Raw genomic sequence first — 13,069 nt, forward strand, 5'->3', positions numbered from 1 at the left:
GGCCAATCCCAGGTGCCCCAGAGGGAGCGAACCTAATAGGTAATGATCTAGTGATCTCTCTCCTGCCATCCATCTCCACCCTCCGACAAACAGAGGCTAGGGACACGATTCCTTACCCATCCTGGCTAATAGCCATTAATGGACTTAACCTTCATGAATTTATCCAGTTCTCTTTTAAACCCTGTTATAGTCCTAGCCTTCACAACCTCCTCAGGCAAGGAGTTCCACAGGTTGACTGTGCGCTGAGTGAAGAACTTCCTTTTATTTGTTTTAAACCTGCTGCCCATTAAGGTTACTGTAGGTTTTGAGGCATGAACTGAAAGCATTTTCCGGAGTCATTTTGAAGTAGAAGCAACATAACTCACTTGTTTTTGCAGAGTCACAATTTCCACATGTGGTGCAGTGATTTGAATGTTTCTGTATTACCCTGTCTCCTCCCACAAGCCTCACTACACTAGTGCCTGCTCCATGACATATTACTCTACTATTATTGCGCTACGGCAGAGGCCCCAACCAAAATCAGAGACCCATTGTGCTGGGTATGGCATAAGTACATAGTAAGACAGTCCCTGTGCCTAAAGATCTTACCATCTAAAGAGACCAGATGTAACGGGGCAATGCCCCCTCATGGCTGTAGGGTGGCTCTGCAAATGGCCCCCAGCAACAGTTTCCCCTCTTTTCAACAAAGCAGCAGGACAACTCTTATTTTGTTCAGTAATGCGCCTTCTTGGGGCTAGATTAAAACAACTAAAATCATTCCCAAAATAAAGTACTCACGTCCACCCTCCCAGCCTCTCCCATTGAGGGTCTCCCAGGCCTTCCCTGCCTAGAGTCAGAGTTCCCTGCTGGTGCCTACTCACTCCCAGCACTCTCCATCTCTCTCAATCCCACCTGATACCTCAAGGTTCCCTGCTGGAGTCTGTCACTCCAGCTTCACTCTAGTTGTCTCTCTCCCACCTCTGCAGCTCCCTGTTGTTCTTTATAGGTGAAGCACCTCATGCATACCCATTTCTACTAATTAAACCCCAAACCCCGTTGTACCAGACAAAAGAGTGGGAGGGGAAATGGAGACTTACAGAGATGAAGAGACTTATCCAAAGTCACATAGCATGTTGAAGGCAGAGTGAAACACACAAGACAACAACAGGGATATGCTCAAGACCATCGCAGGCCTGATTCAAAGCCAACGAGTGGCAGGAACCAAGGCATGGGCAGTCAGGCCTACAAGTCAGAGCTGGAGTCAGGCCCAGAAAAGGAACAGAGGGTCAGAACAGAGTCAGAGGCCAAATGACCAAGCCAAGAGTCAAACTAGACAGAGCCAAGAATCAGGGCTGAAAGTCAGAACTGGAGTCAGGGAGGGCAGGAGCAGATGTGTGTCCAATGCAGGACCAAAGCTAGGAAAGCAAAGAAACAGAACCCAGTTACCAAGCAAGGATGCAGGGACCAAGAATCAGAAGAGGGTGCAGGAACAAGACAGGGTTTGTCTCAGCAGCAGGTCAGGGATCTGGCTTGTTGCACAGAGTTTCCTGGAATTCCCTCCATGCCTAAATAGTGCATGTAGACCAACTGGAGGTCACGGGGAGTGTTGCTATTTGGGTCTTCTGTGGGCAGCACATTCTGTGGTGCCTAGTCTTCCAGGGTTTACAGAGGACTGCAGCTCTGCCAGAGCTACCAGCTGGTGGTGTGGAAGCACCAGTCACCCAGAGCCCTGCAGACTCACATGCTAGCCACCAGATCTTTACAATGAGAGTCTTTCCATTGTCTTTCGATTAGGCCCTGAATCCTTGGCAGAACTGTCAGAGTTGAAACATTGACTAAAACAGACCACAGAACCAACAAATTGTCAATCTACAAGGATTGTGTTGGAGTTTGAACCTCTCAAATGTCACAAGCATTCCGTGTGGAAACTTAAAACCTTTTAAAATCATGCAAATACCCCAGGTGGCAGTTTTTCTCCTGACCATTTCCCTTTCCCTGTTTAAAAATACTATTACAAAAATCTGGCTATTCAAGACTGACATAACTAGCTATAACTGTACTACACAATTTTACCTCAGAGCCTCCATTTACCGCAATTATTTCACCACTGCGGCACATAATTTTTAACATTATGTAATGCTCTTCAATTAAGCAGGAGGTGATCTATTCCTGCTTGCTATCGCTAGTGGGTTTAAAGAAGCTTGTCACGTGATCCATCTCAGCTTCAAGTTTGGCATAACCATATTTTTTCCAAATGAGAGAGAACACAGCAATCATAAAGAATGAATTATTTACAGAAAGATTAGTACTTCAGGTCACATCAAGGCTTCACTAATTGTATTTAATTGACAGTACCACGGTGAACATATGCACACTATTCGTTAGGTTCATAAAAACCTTCAGTGCTATTAAACACTTACTACTGGAAAAGGAGAAGGCTCAGGGGATTGGTAATGGGAGATGTTGCCTTCCGCCTTCAGGGTGCTGGCTCAAATCCAGCCTGAGCTGGACTAAACTAAAAATCGTTAGATGATAACTCTTTGGTGACTCTTGTGAAATAGTCAAATGACCACATTATAAACCACCATCAAAATCTGCACCCGCTAGACCTGTGAAGTATGCAGTGTTGCTGTAGCCATGTCAATCCCAGAATATCAGAGAGGTGGGTGAGGTAATATTTATTGGACCAACTTCTGTTGGTGAGAGAGATAAGCTCTCTCTCTCTCAGCAACAGAAGTTAAGTCTGCTCTACACAGCTCTAACTTCTGACAGCAATTCAGGTTGGTTTAAACACTAATACCTAGCTCTTGTATATTACTTCACATCCGTAGGGCTCAAAGTGCTTTACAAAGGAGGTCAATATCATTACCACCAACTGAGGCCCAGAGAGGTGAAATGACAAGCTAGCGGCACAGTGAGAGATAGAATGCCAGGCTCAAGTCCCAAACCCACTAGCACACACTGCAACTTGTGTCCGTTAGTCTCTGGTACACAAAGAACTGAAATGAGTCTGGAAACAGAACCAATTTGTCATGCCTAAAGGAGATTCTTCTCTAGTTCAGAGCTGAAACACGTTTGGCAGAAGCAGTGTTTGTGCGTTTGCACCATGACTGTTCTTTGTCTTCTTTCTGTGGTTAGGAACCTTCCATCTCCAGGATGATGAACTAATTGTTTCTTTTCATAAGCACTAAGTTCACACACACAAAATAAAGAATAAACTTGCTCAAGTCGCCAGATATATTTCCTAATTATTTTGCCCTTGAGTTTGAATACCATGTAGCTTTGTCTCAATACCAACTGGAGTTGGTCATTGCCCCGGCTATGAGGTTCCAAAATAACTAGCATTTTGTGGGATTTTACATCCTGTTGAAAGGCAAAAATATCCAGTTTAATCCAGGCTGAACTCTTACAATGTTTCTGTATTAATTTTAAAATGACTTGTTAAAAAAAAAAAAAAGAATCACACAGCTAATGTCTAGCATTAATTAATGGTCTCTATACTTTAACTGTCAACACTGGTTTTGTTCTACGAAATCCTACATTTTATGTTTAGGCTCACTAATCTGTCCAATCCACCTTTGTATCGGAGCACCTAACTAAGACTAAGTGTCCACCTCTATCCTCACCTTCCACCTCAGTAGAGACCAGCTGAAGAGACTTTACTAACAAGCTTTAGAATTCACATGGAAGCAGGGCACTCTCAATGGAGGGCCTCTGACTTCAGAATTAATTTCCTCTGATTTTTTGACAGTTCAAATTCATGGACATTCAAGCCCTGGTTCCCAGGCTTTCCATTTACTCGGGGTTTTGCTTAAGGAGGTGACCTGAACTGGGTGGAATGGGAGTTTTTTGCCAAGTTCTCTGAGACCCTAAGTCGATACTTCGTTGTCATTCTAGATCTGTTTTAATGTAAGTGATTTAAATAATTATGTACCTGCACCTAGAGAATTCTATTATATTTTTGCCTTTGCAATAGGTGCATCATATATATCGATAAACATATGGAAAGCTCTCCTGGGAACATCTCTGGCAAAGCATAAAACAGAGGTAAAGGAATTTATAAATCAAACTACAACAGTATTTGTAAAGACGTTAACAGCTTTTATTTCATTGGTGTAAGGCAGCACTTCATACACCACTCACCAACACCAAAACAAAATTTCATTGTCTATAAAATAGCTTCAGAAAATTCAGACATACCAAAAAATAATATAGACGCTGTAATAAATCTCAAACAATACAGCAAATTGCTTAAAGTTCATGTCACTCAAACAAAATACCATTTTCTAGCACACATGGCAAAAAAAATTCTTTTTTTGTTTTGCCAACAAGACGCACCAGTACAATTCCAGTCCATGCCTCACAATTGGAAACTTGTAACATCACTCCATGCCACTAATAGCTGTTTGTGCTTAGAACTTGTCATTTCACCCTCTGAAAATAATAAAACTGAAAATGATGTGAAACATACATTTGTATTCCAAGTTTAGAACATATTATGCACAAAGGAAGGCCCCAATCCTGCAATGTAATCTGTGTAGGTGAACACTTGTACTCATGCAGAGTCTCACTGAAGTCAATGGGACTCCACACAGGCACAGCAATCCATCCATTGAGGTTGGATTGCAGAATCAGGGCCTAAGTGGGAAAGGCTTAAATCCTTTTTCCTTTCCAGAGGCAGTAAGACAATGTTGTAATCTTCTAGACTGACTCCAGTAGTGTTTTGCACATTCTCTTCAACAGAGACTTACGTATTACCTAGAATCTCACATTTAGGAAGGAAGAGAGGGATAGGCTTTAAAGGTAGTTGGCACATAAATAGCTTTTGCTGAAATAGTTCTGGGCCGTATGCAGTGCTGTAGTGCACTACAAGAGCCAAACACTCCAAGAGATGAACGTCCACATCTCGCTTCAGTATTTACAGTAACTGCTGCCTTCTTCCATTTCAGAAGAGTTTCTTCACCAGCAAGATATCTGACCCATGACTTTCATTAGACAAGTGTTATGACATGACTCCAAAGACAGGATTATGACAACAAATACTAGAGCCATATTCTTCATAGTCCTTCTTGGTGTGACATACTTGGAAAAACTCTAAGAAAAAAGAAAAATAAATCAAGAACATAAAACTGCAGAAACCAGTCAATAAATCTGTGCACCAGTAAAGGATCATCTAATAACAGTATTTTTTCTGGATTACAGTGCTGAGACAGGATGCTGTCCCTTTAGGAGCAGGGCAAGCTAGGAACTCTTTGGGGAATCAAATGAAAGTTAATGGGTGGAAATCTGTCTGGAGAAGGGTCTAGTGAAATCAGTATTAATTGTGCCCAATTTTCTTGTATTTTTTCTCTTATGATTAATAAGATAGGATTGGGCCTTGAATCCCAAGAGTCTTTGCAATTCTTAAGCGCTGATTTATGAAATCCGGATGATCCCATGTTACAGATGTCAAATACAGGATAGTTCAAAAGTGGGTCAAATTCTGAAGTCCTTAATCAGATAAAACTCATTGGTTCAATGGGTTTTTTTTCCCCAATTAAAAACTGTGTAAGGATTCCAGTAAGTTTGAGTATAGCATGTACCATTTTGGATGGCAAAAGTGAAAGAATTTTAAACTGGGTATGCATATCAAACATGTCCAATGGCAGAAAGAATGCATAGGCAGGACAATTCAGAAAGATTTTCATAAAGACATACTGTTGAAGCAAGCATGGAACCTCCAAACCACGCTGCATATGGTGTGTTATCACTTGAACTTCAACCAGTTTGGGCTAGAAAGTAAAATGGTTCAAAATTAGTGAGTCATATAAATTTCATTTTGCTGGCAAGGGTCTCTTCTCTGAATGAGAGAGGTACACATCTTTACCCAGGGCTGGAAGCTCTCCTGTGTTCCTCCACCCACACACAATGCAGAGCACACAATCCACACCTTCCTTCAGGAAAGCAGGTCTCAGCACCGCCTCAGGACTTGTTAATGAAGTTCCATACCCTGAGTTATACCATATGCTGAAGGGCATTACAATGGACACAATCTTCCCCACTAGAGATTAAGTTCTATTATCACTCTGCACCTAGTTTCCATTGTCATTGAGAGAAGGGTCCCTTGATGCTGCTTGCTAACCTACATCCACCTGTTTTAAATGGTACATACAACGTAATTTTATTAATGTGGTGCAGTCACAGCTGAACTGTATATCTGGATACCCTCATATGTCCCACGCTCCCCAGGTTCTTATGCAGAAGTGAAATCTCCTATTAATTAACGCAACAGTTGCTTTAAAGCATTCACATTCATTTCACTCACCCATGTAACAGATATATTTGAAATTCTTGTTTACCTTTATCCAACCACCACTGAGTTCTTCGCTAAATTTCAATCTTGCATCCACTACTCTTTTCAAGTCTCTCTGTAGTCGACGTCCAAAATCCCTGAACATTGTGGATCCTCCTAAAAGAACCACATTCTACAAGACAAAGACAAGAAACTCTTCCTTTACATGGAAAAGTCAATTTCCCAACAAGAACTGTTCTGACGCGGTCAAAATATACAAAATACCCCACCACCTTGTTTTCACAGTAGGCCCGGAACTTGTAGGCAAGTTAATTTTATTGAACTGGTTTCTTTACATTTCACTTTATGCTTGACAAAAATGTTAAAAATACCAGCTTTGAGCTACATTTCAGGGTCTGAAGATGAGTATGTGATTAAAAAGAGAAAAACAGCCATTAAAATGGCATGTTGGTGCTCCACGTATCTGCTTAGTGGTAGCCACTTCTGCTTAGTGTGTTTTTAAAAGTTTTATTACTCTCATGCAGAAGCAATATAGCTGCATAAATAAAAGCACATGTATTCTATACTGCATCATCAGCAAAGTTACTGGAGATGCTCCAGATAAGGAGTTTTATTCTTGGTGTCAAATAAAGCTTTAGGTTTGTCATGATATGTTTTGGGAAATCAGAACGACAAGTTACATAGTTCATTAACCAATTGACCTTTTCAGACCCAGCCCTCCAAATACAGTTACTGTTGAGTTTTGTGCCACTTCATGATTTCAGAGGTACAGGGCCAACAAACAATTCTATAACAGAGAAAGGTACAGTATCCCAGTCTTCTCTTTTCTTTAAGTGTCTTACTTCAGAGGGTGCCCACCTCTACCTGATTGTCTTGTACTGCCCTAGGAGTTCAGGGCCCTATTGAAAGCCCACTAGTCTGGTCCTGTGCACTCCAGTGGATTGTGTTCAGACACTAAATACAGGACATTTAAAATCACACGTACATTCACTTACTGTCCTGCAACTCCGAGAATGAATGAAATTGTTTCAGCGCTTTGGAAGATGACAAACAGGACCCTGGAAACTTAAATCCTGCGTATCTAACACAGCACAGGAAGCGGCACAGCAAGCACCATTACAAGGGGTCTAATCCCTGACTGAAGACGTGCTCCGTAAGGGTCAGAAAGAAACTCAGTCCGTGTCGGTTCAATCTGCTGCAATTGCAAACCAAGGTGCCAATTAGTACTTACTGCAATCATTTTTGTGGTGCAGACCACACCTACTAGGAATTTAACTAAACATGACCAGGCGTTCATTTCACGCAGACCAAGCTTCTATCAGATGGTAACAGGTTTTTGACCCTACAGACCTGGACTGGAATTCAGCCACTGAACCAGAAGTGAAAGACCCCCTGTACCAATCCTTTGAAATATCCAGTCCCCATGTAGATTTTTTTTTTAAAATAAAGAAAGTCCTGGAGTCCATGACATCTGTAACAAACATTCATCTTGCAGGATGCAGAATTAACTGCTTGGGGTTATTTTAATAATGGATAGCAAGAAAACCTTGTTTTGCCTTGTAAAATAAGAACAGCTTGCTTCTTTGTTTATGATGATAATCTGGGCATCTGTCAAAGTCCTGTTGACAGAAAAAGCGTCACTTGGGGGTTCATTCAGATTACATTTAATAACATAAGCAAAAAAAGAATGCTCTGGAGAAGAGGCCCTTGCAAAAAAAAAAAACCATTAATAAAGAGTTTAAAAAAAAGAAAGCTTGAATCTGCCGTCAAAAACAGAGCAGCTGCATATACCAACATGAAGTGCAGAAAAATAAAGCAAGGTCTTCTCTATGTCCAGATGGGTTACTAGCTGCATGTTCAATATCCAAAAGGAAAACTGTTAGGAGTTAAAAAAAAAAAAAAAAGGCCCACTGGAACTTATTTGATAAAATGGCAATTAAGAAGATGCCATCAAAATGTATTGCTTGGAAGGTTAGCATAGAGAGGGACAGTGATAATTCTGTTCAGGATTTAAGCAAGTTAAACAGTAGATTTATTGGATGAAGTGAGAGCTATATTGCTAGAACTAAAAAAAAAAAAAAAAAAAGAGAGGAGATATATATGAGTCTTATAGAGTGTATGATTTAAAATGGTCTTTCTAGAAAGGCAGCGTGCAACTAACTACAAACCTAATATCCGCTCACTGCTACTGTTGCTATTACAGCAAACTTTTTAAGGTGGCAAATTACGCATTGTTCAGAAGGTACTTCCAACTTGGATATGCTATAACAGAACACAGAAAATATTTCTAAATGACTGTAAACACTGTTGTATATGAAGAACATCAGCGGCATTAAAACATGCTGGGCAAACAGTGAATCATCTCAACTGATATCTAGACAAGCCAGGTCAAATGTGTTGCAGATCTTGAGTATTCCTTTAATGGCGCATTTGCTATACCAAGGTTTTTTTGTTTTGGCTTTTTAAACATTAGATCACACTTGCTAATAGACTATCAGTTAGTCTCTCAGAGTCTTCTGCTAAATGTGTTGCTGCCAGTGCTGGGCCAAACCTAAGACAGCCTTGGCAGAAGACAGCTGTGTTCACATCTAGTCTTCAACACATTGCCTGAACTCAGGAGATCTGTTTTCTCCCAGGAGAACAAAAGCCAAAACATTTTTGTGCACAGGGCAACAGGAATCTGCATACATTTTTGTCACTCAACCAAAGCATCAGAACCATTTAGAAAATCGAGGACAACGCAAACTGCCAACACCCTCCTCCTAAAAACATAAAAAAACCCTGCAAACCCTATTGTCTCGGACATTTTAGCAGGTAGAACTCAGCATTACATTCCAAGCGCTACTGGAGCAAAAGATTTCTGTGAAGCATGTTAAAAAAGATTGGTCATACAGAAAACCGCAGCATTTCTCCACAGTGACATGCCCTGGAATTCTTCAGCCTCCTAGAGGAAGCCCATCAAGGAAGGTGAAGTCTAAACAGCTGTTCTCAGCCAGCTGATTCTTTTAATCAACATTTTTAAAATATTGTGCTTGAACGTGCAGAATCTGTAGAATCAGAAGAAACCTAAGCAGATCACAGGACCCACTGCAGACACAATCATGATATCCCTCAGGAGCCAGACAGATCCAATTAAAAGATCTTATTTTAAAAAAGATAGCCCTAAACAAGAAGCGGGGCCCCTTTTAAAAAGTACTTTTCCTTAATGGACAGATAACATATATATGCAAGACTAGCTACACAGGATGGACTGAACAATACAGTGAGCCCCATGTGAGTTCACATTTCAGGGAAAACTGGGAAAATTAACTCCACCCCTCCACATACAGAACACATTACCCTCTAAAGCAGTGGTTTTCAATATTTTTCATCTGTGGACCCCTTCAAAATTTAGAATCGAGGTACGAATCCCTTTGGAAATCTTAGACATAATCTGTGCACACTGAGGGGTCCAAGGACCACCGCTTGAAAACCACTGCTCTCAAGTGACTGGCAGGAAGGAAAGACTTCCCTTAAACTTGCTTCCCTTGCTTTTACTATTAAGCAAACGCCCCCTGGGATACTGAAGTCTGAGAGATGGTACAGATGAGACATCTCCCAGCCCTTCCTGTACGAGGCTGAACAGATTTCATTGTCTTTCATATTTACCAGAGTTTCAACTCCTCATTTTCAAAAGCTTATCAAATGGGTCTCTCCTTCCTATTGATTACCTGAAATAAAACTGGTTTAACATACCACAGAAATTTGATGCAAGCTGTGCATGATGCACTAAGACGACTTATTGCTGGGCAACCACGGAAAAATCAGTTGAAGCCATGTGTGACTTCAGCAAGTCAATTAATTTATTTGTCTCAGTTCCCTGTTAAAAGGGACAATACTTACCAGCCTCTCAGAGACATTATGGGGTTTAATGTTTGTAAAGCAGTTTTAAGATAAAGTGCTATATAAATAGCAAATACTATGATTGGGATAATTAGACACACAAGTATTACACTCAGATAAAAGATTAGACAGTACCTTACTGTAGGGAACATGGGCCAGACTTGAGTTTGGGTAACTTTATTTGGTCAAATGCTGAATGAAGTTTATATTAAGGAATGCTAAAGCAGCTCCAAGTTTAGGTGAAAGGGCACTGGAGCAGGCCATGCACTCATCCTGGACTTGGCCCCCTCTCAGAGTCCCTTTTTCCGTCATGCTTACTGTCATAAGGAATGAGTGGAAGTGTGTGAAAGGGTAATTGACAATGAACCTTTAATTATATTTAGCAAAGTGAGAATGGGCCTTTTTCCATTAGACAGACGTCTCTTGCCAGCTCCTCATACCAGCCTCTCACATGTCCTGCTTACAATGAAGACATCTGCTCATGGTCAGCAGCAGATTTTGCAAGAAAATGTCCACCTCAGATTAGAATCTTCTACTATGACCTCAGATCAAGAAACCAAATTATTGGTCCACGATGAGCTACAGCCAACACACTGGAATCTCTAAATGGAAAAGGATGGTCCCTTAGGGAGAGCAAGGTGACACTGAACCCTATATAAGACTAACCATCCAGAAGGAAAGGGGGGATTCTCTCATATCAACACCCGAACCAGCCATCCGGAGAAGACGTGAAAGACTGACCGTCAGCTAAGCCAAGCCTTAAGTCTACAACTAACAAAGGGAAGAAACCGACCACCTCCCCTTGCATATGAAACAAGCTCAAGTTATTTACAACACCAAAACTAGTTCTCTGCTAAGACCAAATCACATGAATTCCAGATTCTATGACCTGGTGTACACTTAAAAATTAGATTGACCTAGTTACTTTGCTCAGGGGTGTGAAAAATTTCATGTCCTGGGCACCGTAGATAGATTGACCTAACCCCAGTGTCCATGCGGCGAGGTTGATAGAACAGGTCTTCTGTCAACCTAGCTACCATCTCTCAGGGAGTGGATTAACTACATAGACTGAAACGCCCCTTCTGTCGTCATGGGAAGCATCTATGCTACAGGTGTAGCTGTGCTGTTGTAGTGCTTCTACTTTTAGTAGACTCTTAGCCCAATTTATTAGATGAAAAGAAAGGAATTCGTCCTTAATTCCCTGGGAAGCACTGAAGTCATTTTTATGTAAACTTTATAAACTGATTTAATAATCTTTGTATAGGTGAGCTGGATAAATTGAAACTGATCTATTGATTGAATTTCAGTTGTAACCTTAATTTGATCATTGCATTGTGTTATATTTCATTAGTTTGGGGAAGTCAGAAGTAAATTAGATAGTGATTTTTTTAGCTTCATATTTGTTTGCTTATTCTTTTAATTAATCTATAAAAGCAACTATTCTGGTTCCTCTCCCAAAACTTCAATGCAGGAAAACAACCTATTTAGAGGTAAAGGTAAATAAATTGAGTCACGACTGGAGCCATATTTTAATTATTTGATTAAAATCCTATTACAACTACACTGCATGTCAGGAAGATGCCTTGTAATCAACAACGTATTTCTGAACTAAACTTGACTTTTAGTCCTGAACGAACAGGACTTAAAAGTCCCTTAAAAGTACATTTTCAGTACATACTTGACATTTGGGTGTAATTTCCAGCTCAGGTAGACATACCCGCACGAATACACTAAAAACAGCAGTGTAGCAGCATCTGCGGGCTGCCCCGAGTATGCACCTGGGGTTTCAGAGGGGATTGCACTCGGGGCAACCAGCCTGCCCTAGTGCCAGTGCAGCCACAGTTTCACTTCCGTCTTTAGCCTGCTAGCACAGATAGGTCTACCCACGCTGGAAGTGACACCTCCATCTGCACTGTAGACATACCTTAAGAGGGTCACCTCAGCTGTTCTTCTTAATGATTAAGAAAGGCACAGTATGTCAAGCCTGTAACCAGACTATGTCGTTAGCAAGTCTCCAGTCAGACTGCAGAATATTTGAACAAATGTCCAAATAAATTAAGACATTATCACAGAATCAATTTAACAATTTGTTACAAAATTCCAAGATCATACAGATTAATTCAGCTCATCCCAAACAACAATAATGTAAAGTTTAACCTACTTTTTACACTACATGTTGTAAAAGCTGACAATCATTTGTTTTGGGTATAGTCTCCAGTCATTTATAATTTGTAACAGCAAAGGTTTAGGTGACGCAACGGTTCCTGTACTAGTTCTTCATAACAATGGATGGGGTCAAATTCCAGTTGTATCAAACTAAAATGGGCATTGCTCAATCCTAGTCCACATCTGTCTGAACTGTAAAACCACCACATAGTTTGGCATAAGCAGAAGCCTTGAAAGGACCCACACTGTGTGGGTAAGTCAAGTCCAAGATACTTTATGCAGCATCTGAACACACTGTACTTGGAGTATACTTCCATTACCACCATTTTTAGTCATCTGTGTGCAGTATGTAGTCATACACTTCACAGCCCGCTAGGGGAATGCACATCACTTCTCACTGGATGAGAAAAAGCAGAGGTTGGAGCTATGTGGAGATCTTTTCTCCTCAGCACAGAGAGATAGCAGCAGCCATCTTTAATCTCTCCCAATAGGTGGGCTGAACGCCATAGAGTAAAGAAGTGATACGGCCTCTCTTAAGAGCTGCCACGAAAGAGAAGGGTTCCTCCTTAATGATCCTGCAGTGGCTGCACTATGGCAACAGTACAGATAGGATGGCGTGCCCCATGCTGTGTAGCAGGAAGAAAGGCAGAAATAAGTTGCTTAACTTCTGTAGTCAAAACTCAGTGCCAAGAGATGATGTGACATGGACCTAATGGCATCACCACTAGCACTGGCCCCTCCTGCCAGCCT

The 13,069-nt window shown here is 41.1% G+C and overlaps 1 protein-coding gene across 1 annotated transcript in view; it reads right to left on the bottom strand.

Annotated features, from left to right (window-relative positions):
* Positions 1 to 4,063: 4,063 nt before the first annotated feature.
* ACTR3B (actin related protein 3B) overlaps positions 4,064 to 13,069 on the bottom strand; it is a 46,985-nt gene continuing 37,979 nt past the window's right edge. The window contains 4 exon segments of the mRNA XM_043541567.1: positions 4,064 to 5,073; positions 5,677 to 5,708; positions 5,711 to 5,750; positions 6,318 to 6,443. Coding sequence (XP_043397502.1) covers positions 4,939 to 5,073; positions 5,677 to 5,708; positions 5,711 to 5,750; positions 6,318 to 6,443 — 333 coding nt within the window. The 3' untranslated portion in view covers positions 4,064 to 4,938.

Source organism: Chelonia mydas, chromosome 2, assembly GCF_015237465.2.
Source record: "Chelonia mydas isolate rCheMyd1 chromosome 2, rCheMyd1.pri.v2, whole genome shotgun sequence".
NCBI lineage: Eukaryota > Metazoa > Chordata > Testudines > Cheloniidae > Chelonia > Chelonia mydas.